General features: G+C 43.1%; 1 protein-coding gene across 2 annotated transcripts in view; it reads right to left on the reverse strand.

Annotated features, from left to right (window-relative positions):
* Positions 1–3,428: 3,428 nt before the first annotated feature.
* The window catches only part of LOC134577503 (beta-2-glycoprotein 1-like), a 43,142-nt gene continuing 19,948 nt past the window's right edge, over positions 3,429–26,622 (reverse strand). For both annotated transcript variants that reach the window (XM_063436268.1, XM_063436267.1), the window contains exons 5-8: positions 17,274–17,350; positions 15,709–15,888; positions 9,253–9,441; positions 3,429–3,959 (exon numbers count right to left, since the gene is read on the reverse strand). In XM_063436268.1, the coding sequence (XP_063292338.1) occupies positions 3,886–3,959; positions 9,253–9,441; positions 15,709–15,888; positions 17,274–17,350 (520 nt within the window). In that variant the 3' untranslated portion in view covers positions 3,429–3,885. The remainder of the gene's footprint in view (positions 3,960–9,252; positions 9,442–15,708; positions 15,889–17,273; positions 17,351–26,622) is intronic.

Raw genomic sequence — 26,622 nt, forward strand, 5'->3', positions numbered from 1 at the left:
CTTTCAGTATTTCATCTTCTTTTAAGAGGTGCCAGTGTTTATTGATGACTTTTTTGATATGGCCACTTTTATTGTTAAAATTGAAAATGATGGGAAGAGGCATAGAATTAGTGGTAGGTTGGGTTTTGTAGGTTAGTGATGGTGTTTATGGTGGTGTTGAGACGGGTTGGAGAGTAATTTTTCTCAATGAATTTGTTTTTTAAAAGATTGGCTTGTGTGTTAAAATCTTCTATTTGTGAGCAGTTTCTTCTGAGTCGTAGACATTGGCTTTGAGGGGCGCTTTCTAACCAGGGTTTGTAATGACAACTTGATCTTTCAATTGCTGTGTTAACACAGACTATTAAAAAACATATTTTAGTGTGAATGGTATTGTTTGTAATGAAAATGTTGAGGTCTAGGAAATTGATAGATTCTTTACATGTTTCGTGGGTCAGGGTGATGCCTCTATTGTTAATGTTAAGGTGGTGGATAAAAGAGTTAAAAAGAGTTTCTGTGCTGTCCCAAATAAAAAATAAATAATCAATATATCTAAAATATGTTACAAGGTTCGTACACCAAGCGTGCCTTCCGTGGATTCCCAGTCGGCCATAAAAAGGTTGGCATAGCTTGGGGCGAACCTTGTACCCATAGCATTGCCTTGTTTTTGTAGGTAAAAAGAGTCGAAAAACCAAAAATAGTTATTTAAAATGATATTTATACCTTCTAAGATAAAATAGATTTGAGCGGGGGGGGGGGGGGATTCTGTTTTCTTTAGATAAAGTGTCTCAAATCGCCTGGCATCCTAGAGATTGTACATCACATGTGGCTAAAATATAGTTGGTTTGCCATTTAAAATTGTCTAAAAAACGTAATAGTGACATAGAGTCTTTTAGGTAGGAGCGCATTAGTTTAACCCTAGAAAGTGCCTTCTCAACAGATGCAGAAACCACAGCATTATTTTGTAAGTCCACAGGGGTAGTCTGGGAATATTCCATCATGGTAGGAATAATATTGGGGCCCCAAGTCTTGATGCAAAATAGAGGAGAACTTCAGGCTTGGGGTCAGTGTAAGCACAGATGGGCAACTCAGGTGATGGATTAATTAGGGACCCCAGCAGGGTATAGTAACGGTGGCCAAAATAAATGGGGGTCACCCAGTGACAGAGGGCCTCAACTCGACAGCACTAGTATAAAGGGGGCTCCATCCCAGGTGCACAGGGTATGGAACTCTAAAGTGCAGGCCACAATAGTAAGCAGGCAGAATACACTAACCTGAAAGACCCCAGCCAGAAGCAGGAACAAGTGCAGCACAGTGTTCAGATAAGCAGGCAATCCAGGTATTGCAGGTTGTCTTGGAGGTAGCCTCGTTTGCAAGGGGTGATGCAGAATCCACACTTGATGGGAAAGAGGGAGGAAAGACTGCGGCACTCGCAGTGCTAAAAAAATCAAAATAGCCGCTTGAATCTCGAGAGATTCAAGATGGCTGCCACCCGGGAAGGCCGTGTGCTGGCTAGCGCCGAGCACCAAAAGCAGGCGCGGCAGTGAGGTAGGTCACGGATGGATGGGGCCGAGAGTAAACCCAGTGGGAAGGATACAAAACAGCGCAAGGGCCAGAAAAACAAGCTCAAGGAAGCACAGCACACAGAGCAGGGGCAGAGGGTAAACCCAGTGGGAAGGATACAAAACAGCGCAAGGGCCAGAAAAACAAGCTCAAGGAAGCACAGCACACAGAGCAGGCCAGGGGAGTAGGGAGACCCAGAGCAACAGAAAAGAATAAGGAAAGTGCAGTAAGATGCAGAATAGATGGAATACACAAGAAGCACAAAGCTAAACAGTTACAGGAAAGGACAAAATAACAGGAATAGGTAGATAAAACATAAAACCAAACTAATGAGCCATAATAATGAGTATTATACAATAATAGAGAAGAGCCAAAAACTCTGACCTGTCTGCTGAAGGAGCAGCAAAGAAAGAGGAGGTGCTTAGGTCACTATGGTTCTTATATACCTTGCTACAGATTCACTGGTTCTTTTTTCTATATGTCTTTTTACTGCTGTGGAGCTAGGAAAGAGAGTTTCTGCATAATAAGAAGCCTCCTATCATGTTGTAAAATTGTATAATCGCTTATGGAAGGTTATTTCAAGTAGTGAGGAAAAGAATCTTCATTAAAAAATGTGGTAATAAAAAAAAAAAAAAAACTGTTGTACTTCAACAGCATCTTCTAGAAAGTTTAATATGCATCCGTGGTAATAGTCTTCTTCATGGCTTATGTAACGGCACCCCCAGGCATAAAAGGGTTGAACCACCATTTAGTAGATCTTCCCTTCCAGAGACACAGGCACAGATACTGCAGAACCCCAAACTCCCAAACAGGATACCAAGTAGCACTCCAAACTCCCGAACTGGAACCTCACGAATAGCTGCTAGCAGCTGAACAGGAAAAGCACCCAAGCGGCTTACACTCCTGACAATCAGTCTCTAACAGAGAATCAGCATACTCCAAATACAAACATACGTCAAAATCATACAAATTGGTCCAGTGGTTCAAAAGATAGATCGTAGTCCTTTGTGGCCAAATGAAGCATGGCTTTTCTGCCCAAAACCAGTTCCACAGAGTCTTCTATCCTGGAGATAATTGGGAAGTAATCCAATTATCTCCAAAGACAGAGGCAAAACTCCATTAAGCACATGGCAGTAAAAAGACAGTAAAATACAATAAAATACACAAGATTACATTTATTACATAAAATACAGACATGCAACATATCCCCAGATAGCTTAGGTCTGAGCACACATTATTACTGAATGGCGCTCAGACCACACACATACAGTTCAATTGCCATGGAGCCAAAGTCTTTCCCATAGTCTTTCATTATACGAATGGGCTCCATGGCATAGCTATTAGGGGTATCACTGCTCACACAGGGCAAGCATCGAATGACCCGGCTTTCATGTCTTTGCAGGGGAAAATTAAGCGTTTCAACATGGGGCCATAGTCTAAAGGCAGCAGGCGGGCAACCGGGCTCCTCCAATGCACAGTGGCGAGATTGGTCTTGTTACAGCTTATATTACATTGCTGCAATCATAAAATTGCAATAGATTTGCCATAGTGATTTTTTCTTGGATAATTAATTTATTTCTTGAATCTTTCTATGTAATATGTACATGTAAAAATCATTATAAAAAATGTCACAGTTATTTTACAAGACAATGAAAGCAAGGCTGTTGAAATACGGCACATACTATTTCTGATTTATTAGCTCAAGGTATAACCTACCCTTTTCAAATTGTATATAATAATATTTTATGTAGAAAACAAAACTGTATTTTATCTACAACTTTCTTTATAAAGAACACCGTATAAAAAGCATGTCAAAACTACACTGCAGGCACAATATATTTATAGAAAACCATGTGAAAATGGCACCTTTTAATGCAAGCATCTACTGTTTGAACTTCAATGCGTTGTGATTTCTATTTAATGATTAGGTAATTAGTGGTTGGCTGGTAAGTGGAATTGAATGTTGGTACTATTTGTGCTTTTCCAATATAGAATTTAGTCTGGAGGAGGGAGCATTTTTCACTATATGTATATAAACTGATATATGTATTACCACACATGGTCAGTGAAATATCTGTCCATACATACCCGGTATATATATGGGATTGTGTTTATTGAACTTGGTTTAATATCTTGAGAAAGGTTGTGTGTTTAAAAGTATTTCAGGGAACCTCTTTGTGTAGCCTCTGCTGTTAATATCCCGACTCATGGATACAAATTCAGCTGCAACACAACATAAACTCCTTTAGAAAAAGAATTTTGTAACTTCTTGCTTTTCCTCCTCGTTGATGTGGCTTGATGAATATGTTGTATGGATGTCGAAGTCAGACTCCTCTTTTGCTGTGATTATAGTTCTGTGCATGGCGTGATTTCAGATACAATATTTTTTGGGACAAAATTGTACTGTATCCATGTGGGCTCTTAATGGAATAAAAAGGAAAAAAATTACATCAACATTGTAGTATTATTGAAAGATTATATTACTATGCCCTTTTACTGCTGAACATGTGAATAGATGCCCCAGACACAAATTAAATTAATAAAATCAGAACCTTATTTGACCATCATAATTTGTACAGAGCTATTTATTGGATTACAATTTGGGTGTATCTCTTGTGTGTACTTTTAGGATAGTCATAAATATTACCAAAACAGACCTTCTGCAATATCACTAATACAAATATTAAAGAGAATGGGTCCAATTACAGATCCCTGAGGTACCCCACTAGTGACAAGCCCATGCTTTGAATATACTCCATTGACTACACTAGCTTTTACATTTAAGTGGCAGTACATTTTAGGCTTTAAAGGACCACTATAGGCACCCAGACCACTTCACCTCAATTGAGAAATGCTTTCCTATGGACTGATTGAATGCGCGCGACTCTTGCCGCGCATGCGCATTCGGCGGAAGACGTCGGAAGAGGGAGAAGAGTTCCCTAGCGCTGAGGAAGCCCGGTGCTGGAGTAAGGTAAGAGATTAACCCCTTCAGCCCCCTAGAGCCCAGGGGGAGTGGGACCCAGAGAGTGGGGGACACCTAAAGACCCTATATTGCCAGGAAAGCAAACTATAGTGGTCCTTTAAAGGATTGTTAATCTTCCTTAAATTAATGCATGTAATGTTTGGGCAACTTTTTCTTGAAAGCACCACTCTAAGGTTTTGCTATGTCAGAGTGTAATTGTCCAAAGGCTGATATTTCGGTACCTTGTTTTTATTATTTATAAAAGATAAGGGCAAGGGAGGGCAAGGAGGCTAGAGGCCCAATGTGGGGGAGGGCTGGCAGCCTTTGGCCTGGAGAGAAAATCCAGTCAAGTGGCCCATTGCATCAACAGGAGAGTAAAAACACCTTTCGCATGTGATTGAAAGGGGGGGCAGTCACCTAAACATACACACTCACTGACAGGCACACACACATTTGCTGATTTGACACACACTAACAAACACACACTCACTGACATGCACACACACACACAGACATACATACTGGCACACAAACACATACATACTGACACACACAGACAGGCAGACATACTGGCATGCATGCACACACACACACACGCACACACACAGACATACTGACACATACAGACACACTAACACACACACACACACACTTAGAGACATACTAACACACACACACACACAGACAGACATACTCATACACACACAGACATACTCATACACACACAGACACACACACAAACCAAACACCTTTAAAGATAGTAGACAGGAGCTGAGTAAGGGAACAGGGCCTGTAGTGGAAGGTATGAGTTGTAATTGGGGGGGTTAGGAAAAGGAGGGGGTGGGATAGGGACTGAAGTAGGTTGATGGCTACAATTTGGGAAAGAGACTGTGGTGTGGGTGCGGGTTGCAAATGGGGGAGAGGAGCTGTAGTGGGGATGTTATGGGGACTGCGGTGGGGATATTATGGGACTGAGTGGGGGGACAGGAGCTAAGAGGGGGCGGAGCTGAAAGGGGGGACAGGAGCTGAGAGGGGGGACAGGAGCTGAGAGGTGGAGACCGGGGCTGAGGATGGGGGACAGGGGCTGAAGAAGGGGGACAGGGGCTGAGGAAGGAGATAGGGGCTGGGGAAGCGGGGCAGGGGCTGAGAAAGGGGGACTGGGGCTGAGAAAGGGGGACTGGGGCGGAGGAATGGAGATAGGGGCTGATGAAGGGGGACAGGGCTGAGAAAGGGGGACTGGGGCTGAGGAATGGAGATAGGGGCTGGAGAAGGGGATAGGGGCTGATGAAGCGGGGCAGGGGCTGAGAAAGGGGGACAGGGGTTAAGGGCTGAGTAAAGGGGGAGGGGTTGAGGAAAGGGACAGAGGCTGAGGAAATGGACAGAGGCTGAGGAAAGGGATAGGGGCCGAGGAAAGGGATAGGGGCCGAGGAAAGGGATAGGGGCCGAGGAAAGGGATAGGGGCCGAGGAAAGGGATAGGGGCCGAGGAAAGGGATAGGGGCCGTGGAAGGGGATAGGGGGCCGAGGAAGGGGATAGGGGGCCGAGGAAGGGGATAGGGGCTGAGGAAGGGGAACAGGGCTGAGGAAAGGGACAGGGCTGAGGAAAGGGACAGGGGAAGGAGGACATGGCTGAGCAAAGGGACATGGTCTGGGGAAGGGGATAGGGGCTGGGGAAGGGGGACAGGGATGGGGAAGGGGGACAGGGGCTGAGAAAGGGGGACAGGGGCTAAGGAAGGGGGAAGGGGTGAGGAAGAGGGACAGGGGCTTAGGAAGAGGGACAGGGGCTGAGGAAATGGACAGAGGCTGAGGAAAGGGATAGGGGCTGAGGAAGGGGATAGGGGGTCGAGAAAGGGGATAGGGGCTGAGGAAGGGGGACAGGGATGAGGAAGGGGGACAGGGCTGAGCAGGGGGACAGTGGCTAAGCAAAGGGACAGGGGCTGAGCAAAGGGACAGGGGCTGAGCAAAGGGACAGGGGCTGAGGAAAAGGACAAAACCAAAAAACTAAAGTGTTATCCCCCCTCCCTGTGTCTTACCTTAGGCCAGAGAGGGGTGGGCAGGAGCAGGAGCCAACAGTGGCAGGATGCAAGAGGCAGCAGCTTGCAGGAGGCAGCAGCCAGCATACAGCAGCCAGTGAAGTCAGCCTCTCCTGATGATGTCAGGAGGAGGGGGCGTTACTTCCTCTGCTCTTCTCCCAGACTCCCCAGCGTTCCTGAGTCAAAAGGCAGAGGATTCGGATTTTTCCATTTTTTTGCTGGATGCGGACGTGCCTGGATTTAGGCAATTGCCCCCCAGCCCAGCACGCCCATGCTCTCTGCCCCCCCTATCCTTAGATAGGAGTTAGACGGAACCGGAAGCAGTGCAGTGATAAATATATAGGGACAGTCTATCATATTCCCTGTGTATCTCTATTATTGTGCTTCTTCTGGTACTGGGTAAAACTAACCAAGGAGGGAGAGAGCATAGTAGGTGGGCAGAGGGGACATCTGGAGTATGATAAACTGGTCCAACAGACCGCTGTCTGCTCTTTCTACAGGATGCTTGCAGCCACTGGCCCTGAGATGGTTACTGTGAGTCCTTTCTGCTTCTTCCCACCCCTTGAATGATAGAGAAACAGGGAAGGGAGACAATATTCTTTTTTTTTTTTTTTTTTTTTTTTTATGGAATGTAAATATACCTTAGTGTGCCTGTCTGTGTCTGGGTATGCCTAGGAGTTTATGCATTTCCCTGTGTGCCTGTCTGTATCTGTGTGTATCTGCCTGGGATTGTGCATACTTGTCTTTGTGCCTATCTGTGTTTGTCTATGCCTGCCTGTGCCGGTCTGTATCTTAATTTAATAAGGGTACAAATCTTCAGAATGACTGACATTGCTTTAACTTAGCTGATTAATGTAGATATAGTTGGTTTATTTGACTAACTAAAAATTTTGCAAATGTCAAATTGTAAATTTGTGAATTTGTTCTCATCATTCACCATTCACAGCTCATAGACCGCAGTTAACATGTTTATATTTGCCTAACAGATTGTGATGAAGGCTTTCCAAAAAGCTAAAAGTCAGAGGTTTTGATTATTGCCGATACCCACAGAGTATCAAAGTATCCAATGTGATCTTTAGTTGATGAATACTAACATGAGAAACTGCATCAATATATTCAAATGGTTACAGCATATAATGTATATAGGCCTTGACTTAATATTTCTGGATAAGCTTCTCAGATCACTTAATATTTTTGGATACACTGTTAAAATGTTTTTTTTGGTTTTTTTAAGAATAAAATCTCAAAACATATATTGTATATAAAAAAAAAAGAATAAAATAAAAATGTTATCCAGACATTAAATAAAGGCCATAGATTAATTTAGTATAGTGAAAGATAGTGGTTACTCTAGATGTAGTTCAAAACGTTCTGAAATTATGTTGGCTGAGCATCTTTCATGGAATGCAGTCCTCAGCAATTGGACTATTAAAAGGTGAATGTTTCCATAAGCCATGATTGAAGGAACACTATAGTCACCTAAACAACTTTAGCTTAATAAAGCAGTTTTAGTGTATAGGTCATGCCTCTCGGGTTTCACTGCTCAATTCTCTGCCATTCAGGAGTTAAAACACTTTGTTTCTGCTTATGCAGCCTTTGCCACACCTCCCCTGGCTGTGATTGACGCAGCCTGCATGAAAAAAAAACAAAACTGGTTTAACTTTCAATCAGATGTAATTTACCTAAAACAGTTTTATCTCTTGCTTTGTAAATTGAACTTTAATCACATAGAGGAGGCTCTTGCAGGGTCTAGCAAGCATTAGCATAGCAGGGGATAAGAAAATCTAAATTAAACAGAAATAAAGAAAGGATAAACTTTAGATGACTCTTTACAGGAAGTGTTTAGGAAGGCTGTGCAAGTCACATGCAGGGAGGTGTGACTAGGGTTCATAAACACAGTGATTTAACTCCTAAATGGCAGATAATTGAGCAGTGAGGCTTCAGGGCATGTTTTATACACCAAAACTGCTTTATTAAGCTAAAGTTGTTTTGGTGACTATAGTGTCCCTTTAAATGGCCAAACCACCATGTGGTTATACATCGCTTTATATAGATGCCATCATTCTTAAGTAGAACTGTATGATTTAATGGAAGATATTTAATTCCATAATATGCTACTGACTCTAGATACATATTCTAGGCATTTAGCCTCCAGGCACCCTGTGTGAAACTTAGAAGTGAGAACCCCCAGTATATAATGCAAATATGTTTGTATGACAGATTTTCTCTTGTGTGCAGTGTCAATATATGTATATGATGGTCTTCTATGTTTTTGCAATGTCAGTATGCGTTTATGTTGGTGATTCAGTATGTGCACATGTGTCTGTCACTGGGGGGGATATATACAAGTCTTTTGTACTAAAAATGGAATACAATCACTATGGAACCCAGTTTTAAAGCGCATTCTATTGATGATTACTCAAATTTTACAATTTACACCACACAAAACCGTGATAAATCTTCCCCAGTGTTTCTATGTATGTCCAATGTCAGTTTGTATATTTGTGATTGTTTCTGTTGTGTCATTATGTGTAATAATGGTGTTATATATAATTGCAATACATCTCAGACTACTCCCTTCCCCATTTAAACTGGAAAAGCCAAATTAAAAATATGCTCCAATCTAAACTCCTTTACAACCTTTGCAATTTTAACCCCCCTCCCCGCCCCCCTTTTCCAATTGACAAGGTATGAATTCTGCTAACAAAATGTAAATTTACCTTTATAGCAGCTTGGAAGTGAGAGCATTCCATCAAAGCATTGGGATGTAGCAGGATAACTGCAAGTCTGGTTAAGGCAGAAAAAGGTGACCGCTTCCAAGTGATGCACAGTGCCTGGTATTTCATGGACCCAACGTTTACTACCCTTATAAACTACTCGACTTCGTTGTGCTGGTATTTTACATCTTGCTGTGTGAAATGCAATAACAGAAATTAATAATAAGGAATATATATATATATATATATATATATATATATATATATATATATCAAACTTAAATGCATGTACTAGTTAATTAGACTAATATTTGCTTCAATGTGATACCTACGTAGAACTACTTTTCATCTATTGTAACATATGGTAAAATATGTAACCTGACCCAATAAATTGTATTATTACACCCCTGCCTTTTAGATCAGATTAAAATTGCCAAGGGCCAGATGGCAGATGCTCGATTGCCTAGAGACCCGACCCAATTGTCTGTTATGTCGAATGCGGATGAGTGTTTTGTGTGTGTTAGCTGAATCTTATGTGTGTGGTAAATAAGGGTGTGCATGTGTAGTAGCTGAGTGTGTGGTGGTTGTGTTTGTGCTGTCTGAATTTTGTGTGTGGTGGCTGAGTATTGTGTTGGGGGCTAAGTGGTGTGTGTGTGTGTTTTGTTAAATTTTAGATATATGTGTTTTAATGAAGGGCATTTTGAAAAGGATCCCTGGTGATCCAGTGGGGGAGAGTGTGGTCTGCACCTCTGTTAGCTGCAAATCACTTTAAGCACCTCCTCACAGTCTAACATTAATTTATTGAATACCATGGCTATCTGTACAACCTTTTGGGCTTCCCTATGTCTGATATGTATCAGCTGGCACTCTCAGCCTATACTTGCCTGTCTATTGGGAGAAACAGTATTATTTCTGTCAATGGGCAGCAAATGACAGGGTGAGAGCGTCATATTCCACATTTTCATCCAATTACCAGCTGCCTCACAAACATTCCTCCTACTGTTGTGGATGGTAGATGGAAGTCAGGGGGCAGCATCCATGCATGTAGCAGTGTTCCTTGAACATCAAAGTTGCAAGAAATGTTTTCAAAATGTAATATTTTAGCCAATTGTTTTTGCAATCTGGTACTGTGCTCTACAAAGCTCATCATATTCAACAATAAAATCTGTCAAAAATTCTACTGTTATATGTGCATAGCCCTTACTCCTCATCCCCCAGAATGAGATACTATTTGAAATGCAAGTGATGTTAAATGATTTATACTGAGCAGCATTGCCTGATTTAACTTAACATAATTGAGCAGATAATTATTTCACAGAATATAGATGTTAGACGTGGGTGGATTTATGAATGCGTTGCTTGTCTCATGAAATATGTATGCAGTCAGGATGTAATACTATCTTTGACCAGGCATAAATATATTCTAGATTTGTTACTTTACAAACTGAAATTCTTCTGAATTTGGACTAATTGGGTGTTTGTTTGAAACTCCAAACTGTAGTCAAATCACTATCCAAATGACATACAATGGCCAAGTATGTTCAATTTCATTCATTTGATTCTGAATTCCACTTGTGGCATGAAAAGAGAGAAGATTGATTTAAAAAAAAAAAGATGACTTATGGCTAGAGGACAGTCTCTAAATGTTGATTTTTATTCCCAGATGATGTAAAAAAATAAGCAATAGAGGGGAAAAAGGAGCAGTAAAAAAAATATAATTATATATTTAAAAATATATAGGTATATATTTTGCAGTACACTGGCCTATTTTCACACCCTTTTGTAACATCTGATTCGTTTCCGCATTGGTTTTTGTTGCAGAAATTCAGCGAAGCAGGTAGAAATTACCGTATTTATTCGAGTATAACGCGCAACATTTTGTACCGATTTTTAATTTAAAATTAGGGGTGCGCGTTATACTCGAATAAATATACCTCCCAGGACCGCCGGGCTCATTACAAGCCCGGCGGTCCTGGGGGGGCGGGCAGCAAGCGTTTACTCACCTCCGTGCAGCTCCTCCAGCTTCCCAGTGTAAATCTCGCGAGACCCGCGGCCAGCTCTGACGTCGTAGTATAACAAGCACCCTAATTTTAGATTAAAAATCGGTATAAAATTTTATACCGATTTTTAATTGAAAATTAGGGGTGCGTGTTATACACGTGTGCGCGTTATACTCGAATAAATACGGTATTTGGATTAAACAGATTTTCTCATCGTGAACAAGTCTAATATTTTCTGTTGCTCTTCCTATTTGTAAATTCATTCAATAACATTTTATGCATCCATATCACCATCCTGGTGGTTGGATTGAGATCAATCCTGAATTAGAGGCTGGTGAGAGGTCTATAAAGCTGATAGTTCTGGAAAATTCAGTATTCAGCAAAAATAGATGTTTATGTAGAAAAAGTGATTGGTGCATTAATTACGGTAACTTTACTGTGTTTGAAGAACACCTGAGAAACACTACACTACACACAACATGCAGCATTCACTGAACAGAAAACATATAAAAGGATTTTCTTAAGTAGGTATTAGGTGGCTAGTAGTAGGCACAGCACTAACTATAATCACCAGTCTAACACTAGTCACCCATTTAGACTGGAAGAAAGAAGATTTAGTCTAAGGCAAAGAAAAGGTTTTTTGTTGTTGTTTTTTTTGCAGTAAGAACAAAAAGGATGTGGTATTCTCTGTCTAAAGGTTTTATCAGTCTGTACAGATGTTTAAACAGCAACTGGATACATATTTTTTAAAACATAATAATCAGGGAGAGCAAAAAAACAAGTCGCAAGAGAGTGCTGAGGATGGACAACAGCTCAATTGGCCTGCCCTTCGGTGGATCCCCGCTCAGTTCTCAAGCTGGTTTTAGCTCATCTTGTGCCATTACAAAGAAAACCAGACCATGCATCTTAGACTGATTCCACCCAAAAGGGCAGAACAGATCCAAAATACAGGCCGGCTCTCTCTGCACGAGAGACACAGCAACCCCAGACGATCGTTTCAGCCTTGTTAGGCATCATCAGTGAGGCATAGCTGATATCTCTCTAGGCACCGTGTGCAAGGGGTCCACGTCTGGATTACCCTTTAAGCTTAAGGAGAGCAAAAAAACAAGTCGCAAGAGAGTGCTGAGGACGGACAACAGCTCAATTAGCCTGCCCTTCGGTGGATCCCCGCTCAGTTCTCAAGCTGGTTTTAGCTCATCTTGTGCCATTACAAAGAAAACCAGACCATGCATCTTAGACTGATTCCACCCAAAAGGGCAGAACAGATCCAAAATACAGGCCGGCTCTCTCTGCACGAGAGACACAGCAACCCCAGACGATCGTTTCAGCCTTGTTAGGCATCATCAGTGAGGCATAGCTGATATCTCTCTAGGCACCGTGAGCAAGGGGTCCACGTCTTGATTACCCTTTAAGCTTAAGGAGAGCAGAAAAACAAGTCGCAAGAGAGTGCTGAGGACGGACAACAGCTCAATTAGCCTGCCCTTCGGTGGATCCCCGCTCAGTTCTCAAGCTCAACCAAAAGGGCAGAACAGATCCAAAATAATCAGGGATATATTTTTTAATATGTGGGATAGCAGCTTCTTGATCCAAGAAGAGATCTGACTGTCCTTCTGGGGTTAAGAAGGATTTTTTTCCTAGTTTGTTGCATAATTGTAAACTGCTTGAAACTTTTTTTTTTGTTGCCTCTATTTCAATCAACAGCAAAAACACGTTTTTTACAGCCTACGTAAATATGTAACTAGAATGAATGAAACAGGCTCCAATCCAAATTTTGTGCTAGTGCCACTGTGGCAGTAGCTACGCAAGATGAATTTGTTTTGTTTCTTATTTTTTTTTTCTTGCTTTTCACTGAAGAACATTTTTTCTCAAACATGTAATTTCTTTCTATAAACACTTAGCAAACTGTCCAACTGTAAATCAATGATTTCAAGTTGGTGTTAAATAGCCATGGCTAGCAATGGGCACAGCACTAACCGTAACCACCAGATTCAAACTTGGAGAAATTTTTTTCTACAAACTCTTGAAGGAACAGTAAAAAAAAAAAAAAATATATATATATATATATATATATATATATATATTTTTTTTTTTACTGTTCCTTTTTTTTTTACTGTTCCTTACTGTTCACACACACACACACACACACACACACATATATATATATATATATATATATATATATATATATACACACTTGACAACAAGATCAGGAAGCCAAGATAAAGACAACACGGAAGGTAGTTAGTAAGCTGGATCAACTTAACAGAGGTGGAAAAATCAAAGATAGATCCTGGTTGCTGCGGAAGTACAAGGATATGCCCATACCAGAGGTGCTGGAAACAGCTAAGCAAAGACTGACAGCACTGGCAACCAGACTGAGCATATTCACCAGAGAAGCAGAGGCTAAGAGAATCAATGCCCTCTTTACCAAAGAACCATCCAAGGTATATGCACAGCTACAGAGTAACCACCTCATCTCATCGCAAGACCCACCTAGAGCTGAGAATGAACAGTACTAGAGGAATATCTGGGAGAAAGAAGCAACTCATAACACAGAGGCCCAGTGGCTACTGGACCTGAAAGCATGTTGCCAGAACAGGAACCAGTCACCATCACAGTCGAAGATATCCAACAGAGAGCAGCACACATGAAGAGTTGGTCAGCCCCAGGACCTGACATGATCCACAGCTACTGGATAAAGAAGTTAACAGCGCTGCATGAACGCCTAGCAGCACAAATTAACCAGCTACTAGCAACAGGCTCCCACCCTGACTGGCTAACACAAGGCAGAACAATACTGACCATGAAGAACCTTTACAAGGGACCAACACCATCCAACTACCGATCAATAACCTGCCTCTCCACAACATGGAAACTTCTGTTAGGCATCGTAGCCTCCAAGGTCATATGAATCAATATATGAGCAATACTCAGAAACAACACTAGAGGATCAAAACACCAACTACTGGTAGACCAAGCAGTCACAAGGTATTCTAAGACCAGACAGACCAATCTGTGCACAGCCTGGATTGACTACAAAAAAGCCTATGACACAATGCCACACACATGGATACTGGGATGCTTGGCTCTGTACAAGGTCAGCCTTCATCAAGAACTCGATGGGCAAGTGGAAAACAACTCTAGAAGCCAATTCCAGGACAATAACTCAAGTGAACATCAAATGTGGCATATACCAAGGTGATGCGCTATCCCCAATGCTGTTCTGCATAGGCATCAACCCACTTAGCCAGATCATCAAGAAGAGTGGATACGGATAAAGGTTCAAGAGTGGAGCTACCATCAACCACCTACTCTATATGGATGACATCAAATTGTATGCCAAGAATGAGTGGGACATTGACTCACTGACCCACCTAACTAGGATACACAGCAAGGACATCGGAATGTTGTTCGGACTAGAAAAGTGCAGACGGATGATAGCAAAAAGAGGGAAGATAATCAGGACAAAAGGAGTTGAAGTTCCAGAAGGCCAAATAGAGGACAACGAAAAGTACCTGGGGGTACCACAAATGCATGGCAAACATGAGGAAGAGACAAGGAGGATAGCAACATCCAAGTACCTCCAAAGAGTCAGACAAGTCCTGAAGTCCCAGCTCAATCGCAAGAAGAAGATCCAAGCCATCAACACATATTCCCTACCGGTCATCAGGTACACAGCTGGAATAATAACCTGGCCAAGAGAAGAACTGGTCACCATGAATGTGAAATCCACATTCCATCCGAAATCCAGCACCCAGAGACTGGACACCTGGCGGAAGGAATGAGGTTGGGGCCTGATGAGTGTCAAGGCCACAGTCCTGTATGAAACAGAGAGCATCCACAAGTGCATCATGAAGATGGCTCCCAAATATTAACTGCTAAGGGAATACCTGAGACTTCAACAGATAGAGGATGCAGAAAAAGAGGAGGTCCCTTGGCAAGACAAACCTCTCTATGGGGTGTACCAGCAGCAGATAGTGGATGTGGCTCACATGACAAAATCCTACCAGTGGTTGGAAAAGGCAGGACTGAAAGACAGCACTGAGGCACTAATCCTAGCAGCTCATGAACAGGCACTCAGCAACAGATTAATAGAAGCTAGAGTCTACCACACCAGGCAAGACCCAAGGTGCAGACTGTGCAAAGAGGCCTCTGAGACAGTCCAGCACCTAGACTTTCCCAAGTTGCTGGGATTGTGTACCAAAACATCTGCACAGAATATGGATTGGACCTGCCCAAGTCCAGATGGGAGATACCACAAAGGGTGGTCGAGAATGACAGGGCTAAGATCCTGTGGGAGCATTTGCTCTAGGTGAAATCTGGACCAAATTCAGGGTCGTTCGAGTTGTTTCTGCAAAATTGTGCAGTCCGAATAGCCCTGTACAGCATTTGACCAGTTTGCCAATTTCAGTGCAGGTTCATTCAGACTTTAGCGAATAACCCTTTGAGTAATACTTACTTCTACATATTGGAATTGCAGACCAGTTTCCGTTTGCTTCACAAGTGACATTGTGGGACCCATCCATATCCAAATTTCTATCACAAAGATAATTTATCTCTTCAAAGACCGCATATTCTGATTTCTGAATTGCCAGAAGATAAGCATGTTTTACTTCTGGCGGGGGGGGGCAGAATATTTCTGAAAGGGAAAATAATATTATTACTTATAGACATTAAAAAGAGTCGAAGCTTACACTGCCTGAATTTAATCTTTGCAGCACTATCTACTAGAAAACAATGGGGAAAAGAAAACTTGTTCTACTTAAAGGATCACTATGGACACCCAGACCACTTCAGCTCAATTCAGGTCCCCCTAGTTTTAACCCTGCAGCTGAAAGCATAGCAGTTTCATAGAATCTGCTATGTTTACATTGCATGATTAATCTAGCCTCTAGTGGCTGTCTCCCTGGCAGCCACTAGAGGCCGCTTCCGCGATTATCAGTGTGAAAAATTGCATTGAACTCATGCAGCGAGAGTTCAGAACCCCATATGGGTGGTTTGAATGTGTGCAGCTCTGGCCCGCGCATGTGGCTCCACTCGGGAGCTGACGTCGGCAGGGGAGGAAAGGTCACCAGCGCCAAGGAAGCCCGGCACTGGATTAGGGTAAGTGGCTGAAGGGCACTATAGAACTCCTTTAAAGAGGCACTATAGGCTTTGCATGAGCACCTCCAGTGTCTTGAAAACCTCAAAAGAAAACATTAATTCAATGCTTTGCTATGGGGAAGGCCTAATGCATGTGCGGCACTTAATACGATTGCTCATTAGGTTTCTGGATCACCATGACGTCGGCAAGGAGGACCATGATCCAGAAATCTGCGCTGCAATCAGGTATGGGTTACAAATGTAGTTGCCAGTGGGGGCCATGGGGAAGGGGGACACTGTAGTGTTCGGAATACAGTTTTTTTTATTCCTAAAACTATAGTGTTCTTTTAAGTTTGTTACTCATGTATAACATTTGTACGTAAAGTGAATTTCAGAAAGATCTGCAAATATCCCCTTGTAGGGTCCTCATTTGGCATTTGCGACTGTAAATATAGACATGGAAGTAGGAGTTAATTATACAACGGAAAAACGCCCAAATTTCCTGTGTAGATGGGGTAGGAAAAAAAAACATCTGTGAAGGATAATATAATTAGAAAAGGGGTTCCTTAACCTTCACAGGTTTCAGGGATAGTATAAGCAAATTAGATTACCTTCCAGTAAGAACTTGAGAAGTAACTATGAAATATATTTGTTATACCGTCTTTTATCATTTTTAGGTTAAATTGCTTCTGCATCCTAATACTTATAGAAAGAGTACTGAACAATTGGGGTTTTTAAATAGAAGCAGTGTTTTCTCAGGTCAGCTGGTGGGTAGGGAATGGGGCCCTTATTCAACAGGGGTGAATGTTTAGTTTAGCCATTTAGAACAGAATGTTAGGTAACATCATATCTAGTGTGAAAACAAGGCTGTAAAATGTATGACAAAAACTTTTTTTTAGATAAAAATACATGGGAATATTCTATGTAACATATTGAACATACGTCTGCATGTTGGAGCTGGTTGACTCCAAGTGGTGTTCTCCATACACTGTGTGACCTCGTGACCTTCAAGTGCATACCTGTGTTAAAAAGGAGTAATAACTTTAAAGATCATATATATATATATATATATATATATATATGTATACACACACAACTGTTGTCTTAGTATCAAATATTCTTAGAAAGTCCACATGTTGATGCCAGAGAAAAATAAAATATTTCCTTTTACTGTGAGACCCTCAAAGTGTAGGGTTGGGATCAGAGGCCCTGCTCATGTCTTCTGATTGTGTGCTGGATTGACAAACATCTGAAAGGCCAACTAATTAGTAATTAGCCTTTTGTGCTAAGGCATCTTCAGTGGTGTAGCTAGAGCTTTTGCTGCCCGGGGCTACCCCTGAGTTTGACGCCCCTATCTCGACCCACGTCATGTTCGGTGCAGTCGCGGACGTACGTGGCTGCACCAGACATACCTCTTTTAAGTACTCAACGCCTCTAGCTCAACACAGTTTACAACCTTTTCAAGCATTTTTAATATATACACCCAATGAGTACATGCATTAAAAAAAAGCATGCATGTAATTCATTGGGGGCATATCTACTAAACAGTGATTTATTTATTTATTTATTTTGGGGGGGGGGGGTACTGCCCATTTGGGTAGAGTGTTCCTTTAAATAATTCTTGTTCATGAAGCACTTCAGTATATTTAACTTTATATTGGTGTGAAAGAAAACAGTTAATAGTGAAACGCAAAAAATAAATAAAATAAGAGCCTAAATATACTTTTATACTTTTAGAGGGGGTCTGTGCAGGGGAGGGAGGGGATGTTACAAGGAAGTGAGGGGATCTTTACAAGGTGAGGGGGACTGTCAGGGTGCAGGGAAGGCAGCGGAGAGGGGCTCTGTGAAGGGTAGAGATGAGATATGTGCAGGGGAGGAAGAGGATCTGTGCAGGGGAGGGAGGGAATCTGTGCAGGGAAGTAAGGGGGACTGTGTGGGAGCAGGGAAGGCAGGGGGGAGTGGAACTATAAAAGGGAGTGAGGGGGACTGTCAGGGTGCAGGGGGAGAGGGGATCAGTGCATGGGAGGGAGGAGGAGAGGCGATCTGTGTAGGGAGGGGCCTGTCAGGGAGGCAGGGAGAGAGGGGATCTGTGCTGGGAGGGGGGCTGTCAGGGAGGCAGGGGAAGTGGGGGATCTGTGCAGATGAGGGAGGGGAAGAGGGGATCTGTGCAGGGAGTGGGACTGTAAGTGAGGCAGGTGGGCTGTCATGGAGAGAGGGGAGAAGGGATCTGTGTAGGGGAAGCAATGGGAGAGGAGATCTGTGCAGGGGAGGGAGGGTGGATCTGTTCAGGGAGGGGGGCTGTAAGAGAGGCAGGGGGAGAGTGAATCTGTGCAGGGAGGGGGCTGTCAGGGAGGCAGGGAGAGAGCGGATCTGTGCAGGAAGGGAGGCTGTCAGAGAGGCAGGGGGATATGTGCAGGTGAGGGAACTGGGCAGGGAGGGGGTCTGTGCAGGGATAGAGGGGATCTGAGAGTGTGCAGGGGAGGGGGCTGTGCAGGGAAGAGCATACCTGCCAGGTTGCTCTTCCTTTTCAGGAAAGGAGGCACAGGATGTGATTTCACTTGCCATCTGTGGCGAAAGTAACCTCGCCACTGGTTTTTGGAGGGGCCTGTTTGCCAGCCTCCTACCCTGGGACTATGGGCCCTGTGATAACCCATGTTCAAAAGTACTGTTTCTGCCCCTTGGACTTTTAACTGGAACAGATTCAAACATGTGGCGGCGGCCATCTTAAATTGTCCAGCAGTGTTTTGTCGTCAAGTGTATGGAACTATTTTAGGCATGAAACCAAGTGCACGGTGGGGCAAAAATAAGACTTCCAGGAAATTCCTGAACCCATCTGGGTGATTTTTGGATATGTTGTTCGCCCAGATCGGGGCTATCAGGGATGTGGGGATTTGTTGTATTTTGAGGTACTTTTTGGGGTTTGTAAAAATGTATGTTTTTTCTGCTTAGAGTTAATTAAGTTAGTCCATTGTCTTTGTTAATTATCTCACAGGCAGAGGGTAGGGATTGTGTACACTGTATGGGAGTGACTGAATGTAAAACTATGTTTTTATTGGCTTGTTTTTCCTGTGTCCCTTTGCCACACATGGTCCACCTGAGTGGTAACCTTGTGGGGAAAACGATATAAAAGACCAAGCTGTTTAATAAACCCTCATATCTGCTGAGTTCCTGTTTGGGCATGGGTCCATGTGCACGGTGGGGCAAAAATAAGACTTCCAGGAAATTCCTGAACCCCTGAACCGATCTGGGTGATTATTGGATATGTCGTTCACCCAGATCGGGGCTATCAGGGGATGTGTGGGGATTTGTTTTATTCTGCTTAGAGTTAATTTAGTTAGTCCATTGTCTTCGTTAATTATCTCACAGGCAGAGGGGAGGGATTGTGTACACTGTATAATAGTGACTGAATGTAAAACTATGTTTTTATTGGCTTGTTGTTCTTGTGCCCCACAAGATCCACGTGGGTGGTAACCTTGTGGGGAAAACTGTATAAAAGACCAAGCTGTTCAATAAACCCTCAGATCTGCTGAGTTCCTTTTTTACCCTCAACATAGAGCCTCACTTCATGTGTGGGGGGTGTCACGACTTACCTGAGGTGGGAGTCCGGTATGCAGAGATATGTGCTCACCCTTGCAATTAAACACAGGCCAAGGTGGTCAGGTAAGAATTCACCTGGCCTGTGAGTCTGTGCACAGGGGCTGTGCAGGATATTGCTCCAAGTCGCAGTACAGGTAAGGACACAAGCAGGAGAATCGTCGAGGATAAGCCAAAGGTCAGTAAGAGGATGCCAGAAGTCAGGATACACAAATAGAAAGCCAAGGTCAGGAGCCAACTGGAGAACAGTGGAACACCAACACAGGAACTGACACTGCTCTCAGAGAGAGGCAGTGCCTTATACCTGGCTAATCAGTGATGCTTTACAGCTGGACCACGATTGACAGGAGCAGTCACAGGTTAAGTCCAGCCCACAGTGCTGGAGACTTGGCAAGGATACATGGAACTGAAGTGGCTCAGAGGCAAGAACACAGGCTGAGAACCATAAAGCACCCATGTTCAACAGGGGGAAAGGCTCACTTTATATATATCACTATACTCCCCAGTGATTATAATCACTAAGCTCTTTCAAGAGCTTGTTCCTGCTACTCTCTCTTGGAGGAGAGGTTCACCCACTGGAACCTGGAGCCTTGTCGTAGGTAGAGGACGGCGGGTTCCCAGCCAAGCTGTAATGCTGGATGTGGGGACTGCGGTGCTGATGTCTGGTGGAGTGCTTGGAGCATCTGTCGGCGGAGGTACCCAACCCCATCCTCCTGCCCAGTCTCTTCCCCTCACTCACTGCACCACATGGAGGAGACCTGGCAATCAAAGCCTGCAAGGGGAGTTTGATATGTCCTCTCTCGACCTACTATTTCCTAAGCTGCTCAGTTTAGTTATTTTTTTGTATTATTAATAAGGAGGAGGAGTAATTGAAAGTAGGAGTAATTGAAAGTAGCTTTGACGATATTTTAGAGATATCGAGAGGGAGGAAGCTGAAAGAAAAAATGCCCAGTAGGGCATTATTCGTTTTATTTTATAAATCATTTATGATCATTTTTTTGCAGTAACCCTTTAAATTAGATTTCAGCTCAGTTAATTTGCCAAAAACCTTTAATCATCTAAATGTGAATTTCTAAATTCCACTGTTTTAGATCTGGGATGGCAAATTAAACCTTTATTCGGGATGTACACAACATATAGCATATTAAAATGTAAATAAAATACTGGCAGCCATCTGTTGCCAGAATTTGCAAATTCTAGGCCAAAATACACACTAGATATATCTTGTTGTAGATTTTTACCAGTTCAGCTATACTGGCCTAACATTTTTAATTCTCTGGTCAATATCCTGATACTTCTTGGTTTAGTAAATTTCCCTGAACATGTAGGTAGTACATACTTGCACACATTCTTAAAAGCTATGAGTGACATGTATAATGCAGTCATTTATTTTAAAAGTGTTTTATTAAGTAGCTACTGCAAATTTAAAGGGCAACGTATAATCGTACCCATTCTTAATTACAGTAATGACATTTTCAATATTACACAAGTTGTGATTTTTATAAAATTACATGTTTGTGACTGTGTATTTTTGGAATAAAGTGCTTTGTCACTGAGTTTGAAAATCACTTCTACCCACCCTTCTTTGTAGCTCCATTTCATTTTACTTTCTACTTGAAATTAGGGATAGTCAAGATATTAGCAGAGTTAATTGTGATTTATTTTACATTATTCATTAATCACAGGTAGTTTTAGCTTGCCTCCAAAATGTATTTGTGATCCGTCGCACTGCCTCAGGTTAGTTTTCTGGTGTCTGGACTTTGTGGACACCAAGAAATTATTCCCATACAGGACTGTGCAAAATCCAGTAAGGGCATGCAGTCCATGACCAGAGAGTTGTCCTACGTAGGACTGGGCCAAGCAGTCTTTCTGCCTTGCATACATTCACATATGGAGTCACTGGCATGGCGCAATGAGCCCACCCCTTCCTTGTTTAGGAGTTGGTTTATAAACAAAATCACTGACTGTTGATGGTTTCAAAATATTTGGTTCCTTGGCCTAAAATGTACAGTTCTGTTGTCCATGGTCAACAAATCCTGTGTCTATATTTAAAATTCAGGAGCATTGCTAGATGGTAATGCCTGACAACAAGGCAATGCATGCCCTGTTTAAAAGTGGGAATTTTATATCCCAGAATTTTTATTATTATGTTTACTTATATTTAACAAATATGTATTTGTGAGGTGTGAAAAATTAAATGTAGAATTTCACATTCTTTATCTTGTAATTAGGTGCCTCCATCTTGGCTCCCTGTAAGTCATTGTTATAGGAACTTTGCACCTAGCAATCAGCACAGAGAAGGTTAACAGACATTATAGGTGATTTTCAATGGTGTAAATTGAAGAGAATTGAGAGAAGCCCTTTAAGCTAGGATATCGTTCCCGAAGGCCCCTCGGCAAAGATAACCATTTGATTTGCTTATAGTAATTTGTGTTTTGAATGTTTTACAAAGGAAATTCTGATTGATTTAAATGGAAACTCTTACATATTTTTTTTTTTTTTTTAATTCTTTATTTTATTTGTGCTTGGAATAACAGTAAGCGTGCAGAGCCACAACAGCCGCTGCAAGCGTAGTCGTAGCATTGTACATTGCGGCATTTCAAAACAGCACATTTTTTATAATATGGAATTAACAAGGTCTGAGGTATCCTCGATTAGTAGTGATTAATAAACATGCTATAATACGAAGTAATCAAGTTAGCCAACACGCTAGTCTAAGTATGTATACCATAAGGTTGTTGCTCTTAGGATTATGCATCTGAGAAGGCGTTTCTATATATATAGAGGCCTAACTGGGTAGTCGGTAGTGCATCAGCAGAAACAGTAGAGTCGCAGAGTAGGTATGCTTGGTCAGTTATGTCAGTAGGTCTGTAATGTCGCTCACAGTGAGACTAGTCAAGATTAAAATGTTGGTCAGTACGTGAAACGTAACAGTATAGTGTGTATACTGACCGGGTCTATTACTAAACAGAGAGGCATGTTTTCGTCTACATATTCGCTAGCAGTATAGCATGATGGTAGCTGTGGGGTGTGCGGTATGTCGTGTGTTTACTGCCTGAGTGATAGACAAGAGTGGCATCCTGTTAGACACCTGTTAAACTCTGGCTAAGCATGTAGTGTGAGTTTGTGATGGTCTTTGTAGATCTGAGTGCTACTAGGCAAGGTGAGTTGCTCAAGCAAGTTAACAACATCCTAACAACAAGAAAAAAGATTAGGGATCACATAGGGTTTGTGTGCTGGCGCCTGAGAGTATATAAGAATAATAAAAGAGAACTGCAGGCATAACATGAGTAATACATTTCAAGCGGGTAATATCTTGAACTGTCAGGCTGTTAAGACATCTTTTAACTACCCCTGCCGGAGTGTGCTATATAGTAGGCTATTACGATATTTGCCTAGAATTACAAAGTGGCTAACTAAGCATGGAAAACATAAGAATAAAAATCAAACAATAAGGGTTACTGGTGTAATGCACCAAGCATGAGAGTCTCACGAGGGAGGGAGCACTTAGTCCTGAATAGGTTTCATAGTCTTTAATGGTTAGTGCGGCCAGCGGCCGTTCATCTCAGTGAAGCAGTCCAGTTTCAGCCGACCCCCACGGCAGGTATGTGCATTCTGAGGGCTAGTGGTGTTTTCGGGAGTGCGGAGCAGTGGAGTGAGTGCGCTTCTCCTTGTCGGCATCGAGCCTGGTTGAGTGCCAGTATCTTTGAGCCGTGGGCCTGGAGTCTCGGAGAGTCCAAGTCCTGCACTCCGCATGGGCGGCGGAGGGTCCTGGTGCTTAGTCGCCGCTTGCGATGGAGTATTTCCCTTCTATGTTGAAGGCGCCTCAGGGTAGCTCCCGTGGAGGTCCTCGATCTAGGTATGTTGAGCTTAGGTTTGGTAGCTTGGCTGTGGTATACTGTGCTCATTTGGAGGCCATCCTTTCCCGGGCTAACGCTCTTTTGGGTGCCCCCTTAAGTTGGTCTCTTAGTGATTTCCGCCCGCCTGTCTAGTGCTGCCCAGAATCGGTCAAACAGCTCGTCTATGCGTCTGAGCGTCTGCTCCATGGAGTACGGTGCAGTGTGTGAGCTTTGTGTGTCCGCCTTGGGCGCCCAGGAGGTCGAGGCTTCTGGTGCGATTTTCCTGCTGGGTGCTCCCTGTGGCAGGTGTCCGCCTCCCAGTTGTGTCGAGCATGCCAGGGAGGACCGGGATAACCCCCACCGGTCCATAGGGGGGGGGGAGGACAACATTTGACGATTGTTACCGCCAGTGAGGTCGGCAGGAGAGCGGCCGTCTCTCCTCGGCCTGGTCACTGGTAGGCCGCAAAGCCTCGAGTCGGATTTGCCGGTGGGGTAGAGTCCCGCAAGAGGCATTCCCGGAACCACCGGCATGTCAGGAGCTAGTTTAGCCGTGCTTTGCTGCCCGATCGGTATTTGGCTTTGCATAATTGTCGATTTTATTGTGCCAGTTGCAGGAGCTCATGCTGTGCACGTCTGTACAGCTCTGCTGCCAGGCTCCGCCCCACATATTTTTTTTTTACTGTATTTTAAACTATTGAATTTAGGTTTTATTTGAAAAAAGTTTGGATCTTAAATGGATTCCCTATGGGGATTTTTGGACTTTAGGTCTAGTAATATTTAATTCTAGTGCTGTATGTATTTCAAGCTCTAAGAAGATTATGATATAAAAATCTGATTAAGTAAAACAATATATAAAGTTCTACTTACTGAATGTGCATATATCACATATTTTACTTATATTCTTAATTAATTAAGATGATCTTGTAAGGTAGGATCTTGAAAATGTCACGTAAAAAATAAATGAAAAAAGTAGTTCCTATCTAAATAAAAACCTTGCCATTTATACTATTGGGTTAATGTAACGGATCGCCTGGCACCCCGACTGGGCACCTCCGTTAAAGGATGCACCTAGCGCTTCCTGAGGACTCCAAGCACTCTAGCCGACACCACAATCACCGAATCAGAGAAGCATATAAATCCTCTCAAGCCTCTGAATGCTGTAGACAGTTGAATAGGAACCATACGAATAGGTTTTCAATCCTAGCAGTCAAACTGGAACAGCATGCAATAAATCCTTCCCCCAATAATGAGACGACACTTCACTTTGAGGGTAAAACAGGAACTCTGGACTGGCACATCCAGCCTGGCTTTTATTACAATTGTACACATACAGGCCACACCTAGGGGGAGGCACAAAAAACCAATAGTATCACGGGTGCAACCCACACATCCCCTCCCCTTAGTGTGACACATAATCCCATTATGCATACAGTTTAAAACATACTTTTTACACAATATTTATAACTTCAAAACCATACATCACATTCACATAAAAATCCATATCCACAATCAATCCATTCAGGGGAACAACATATTAAAAAATGGCATGAATCCGACCAGGGGTTCAAAAGTTACTAAAAGTATCTTTTGTCCCTTACTAGCCGCATGGCAAACCGGTTTAGACAAGTTTTACATAGGCCTCTATCCTGGAGACAAAGAGGGAAGTAATCCAATTATCCAGGGCTAGAAGCAGACTCCATTAACCACATGGTTACAGAAAGACATAAAACACTTTAAAATACAGAAAGTTACTTTTTATCCATAACACACAGACATTTCACATATCCCCAGATAGCTGGGATCTGAGCGCACAAAACTACCGAATAGCGCGCAGATCCTATTCACACAGTACAATTGCCATGGAGCTAAAGTCTTTCCCATAGTCTTTCATTATATGAATAGGCTCCATGGTATAGCTATCTGGGTTAACACATTCACATAAAGTCTGGTCCATAGTCCAAAGGCAAGAGGCAGGCAAGAGGCGGGCAAGCAGCCCCCTCCAAGGACACGTGGCGAGGTCGGTTTCGCCACACTTCTCCCCTTTACCCCCCAGACTAACAGGGTATCTGACCTCTGACCTCAGTGCCCTTGTTAGTCCCGCAGCCCACCCACAAAACAGAAACAGCAGTACAGCCCACCCACAATAAATGGTTACTACACCTGAGTAAGAGAAAAATTTGTCCAGGTCCAGGTGCCTCACCATGGCTGTGTGGGGGACTGGTAGGCTGTTTTGGTGGGTTGCTGAGTGGGCAGAGCCCAGCGGTACTCTGCCCTGGTGCCAGCACTACCCCGGGAGTAGTCTGGTTGGGGCCTGGTTGCTGGAGACCGACTGTCTTCCCTTTAGATGCACAGCTCTGCTGCTGGAGACCGACTGTCTCACCTTTAGATGCACAGCTCTGCTGTTGGAGGGGGCACCGACCGTCTCCCCTTTGGATACTCTAAGCTGTCGCTGGGGAGAGGGGGTAACAGGCTCCTCTCCTGATAGAACACTCTGCCGCTGGGGAAAGGAGACTGAGCTCTCTATTCCCTGCACATTACTGATCCACCGCTGGGGAGAGGTGGTAGCAAGCTCCTCTCCCATACATACTTCCATACTCTGTGGAGGGAGACCGACTGTCTCTACTCCCAATACAGTGTCCTGCTGCTGGGGAATGGAGACTGGGCTCTCTATTCCCTGTACATTAATAATCTGCCGCTGGGGAGAGGTGGTAACAATCTCCTCTCCCATACATACTTCCAGTCTCTGCGGAGGGAGACAGACTATCTCTCCTCCCAACACAGAGTCCTGCTGTTGGGGAAAGGAGGCTGGGCTCTATATTCCCTGCTGGATACTCTGCCGCTGGGGAATGGAGACTGGG

The sequence above is a fragment of the Pelobates fuscus genome, chromosome 11 (assembly GCF_036172605.1).
Source record: "Pelobates fuscus isolate aPelFus1 chromosome 11, aPelFus1.pri, whole genome shotgun sequence".
NCBI classification, from domain to species: Eukaryota; Metazoa; Chordata; class Amphibia; order Anura; family Pelobatidae; genus Pelobates; species Pelobates fuscus.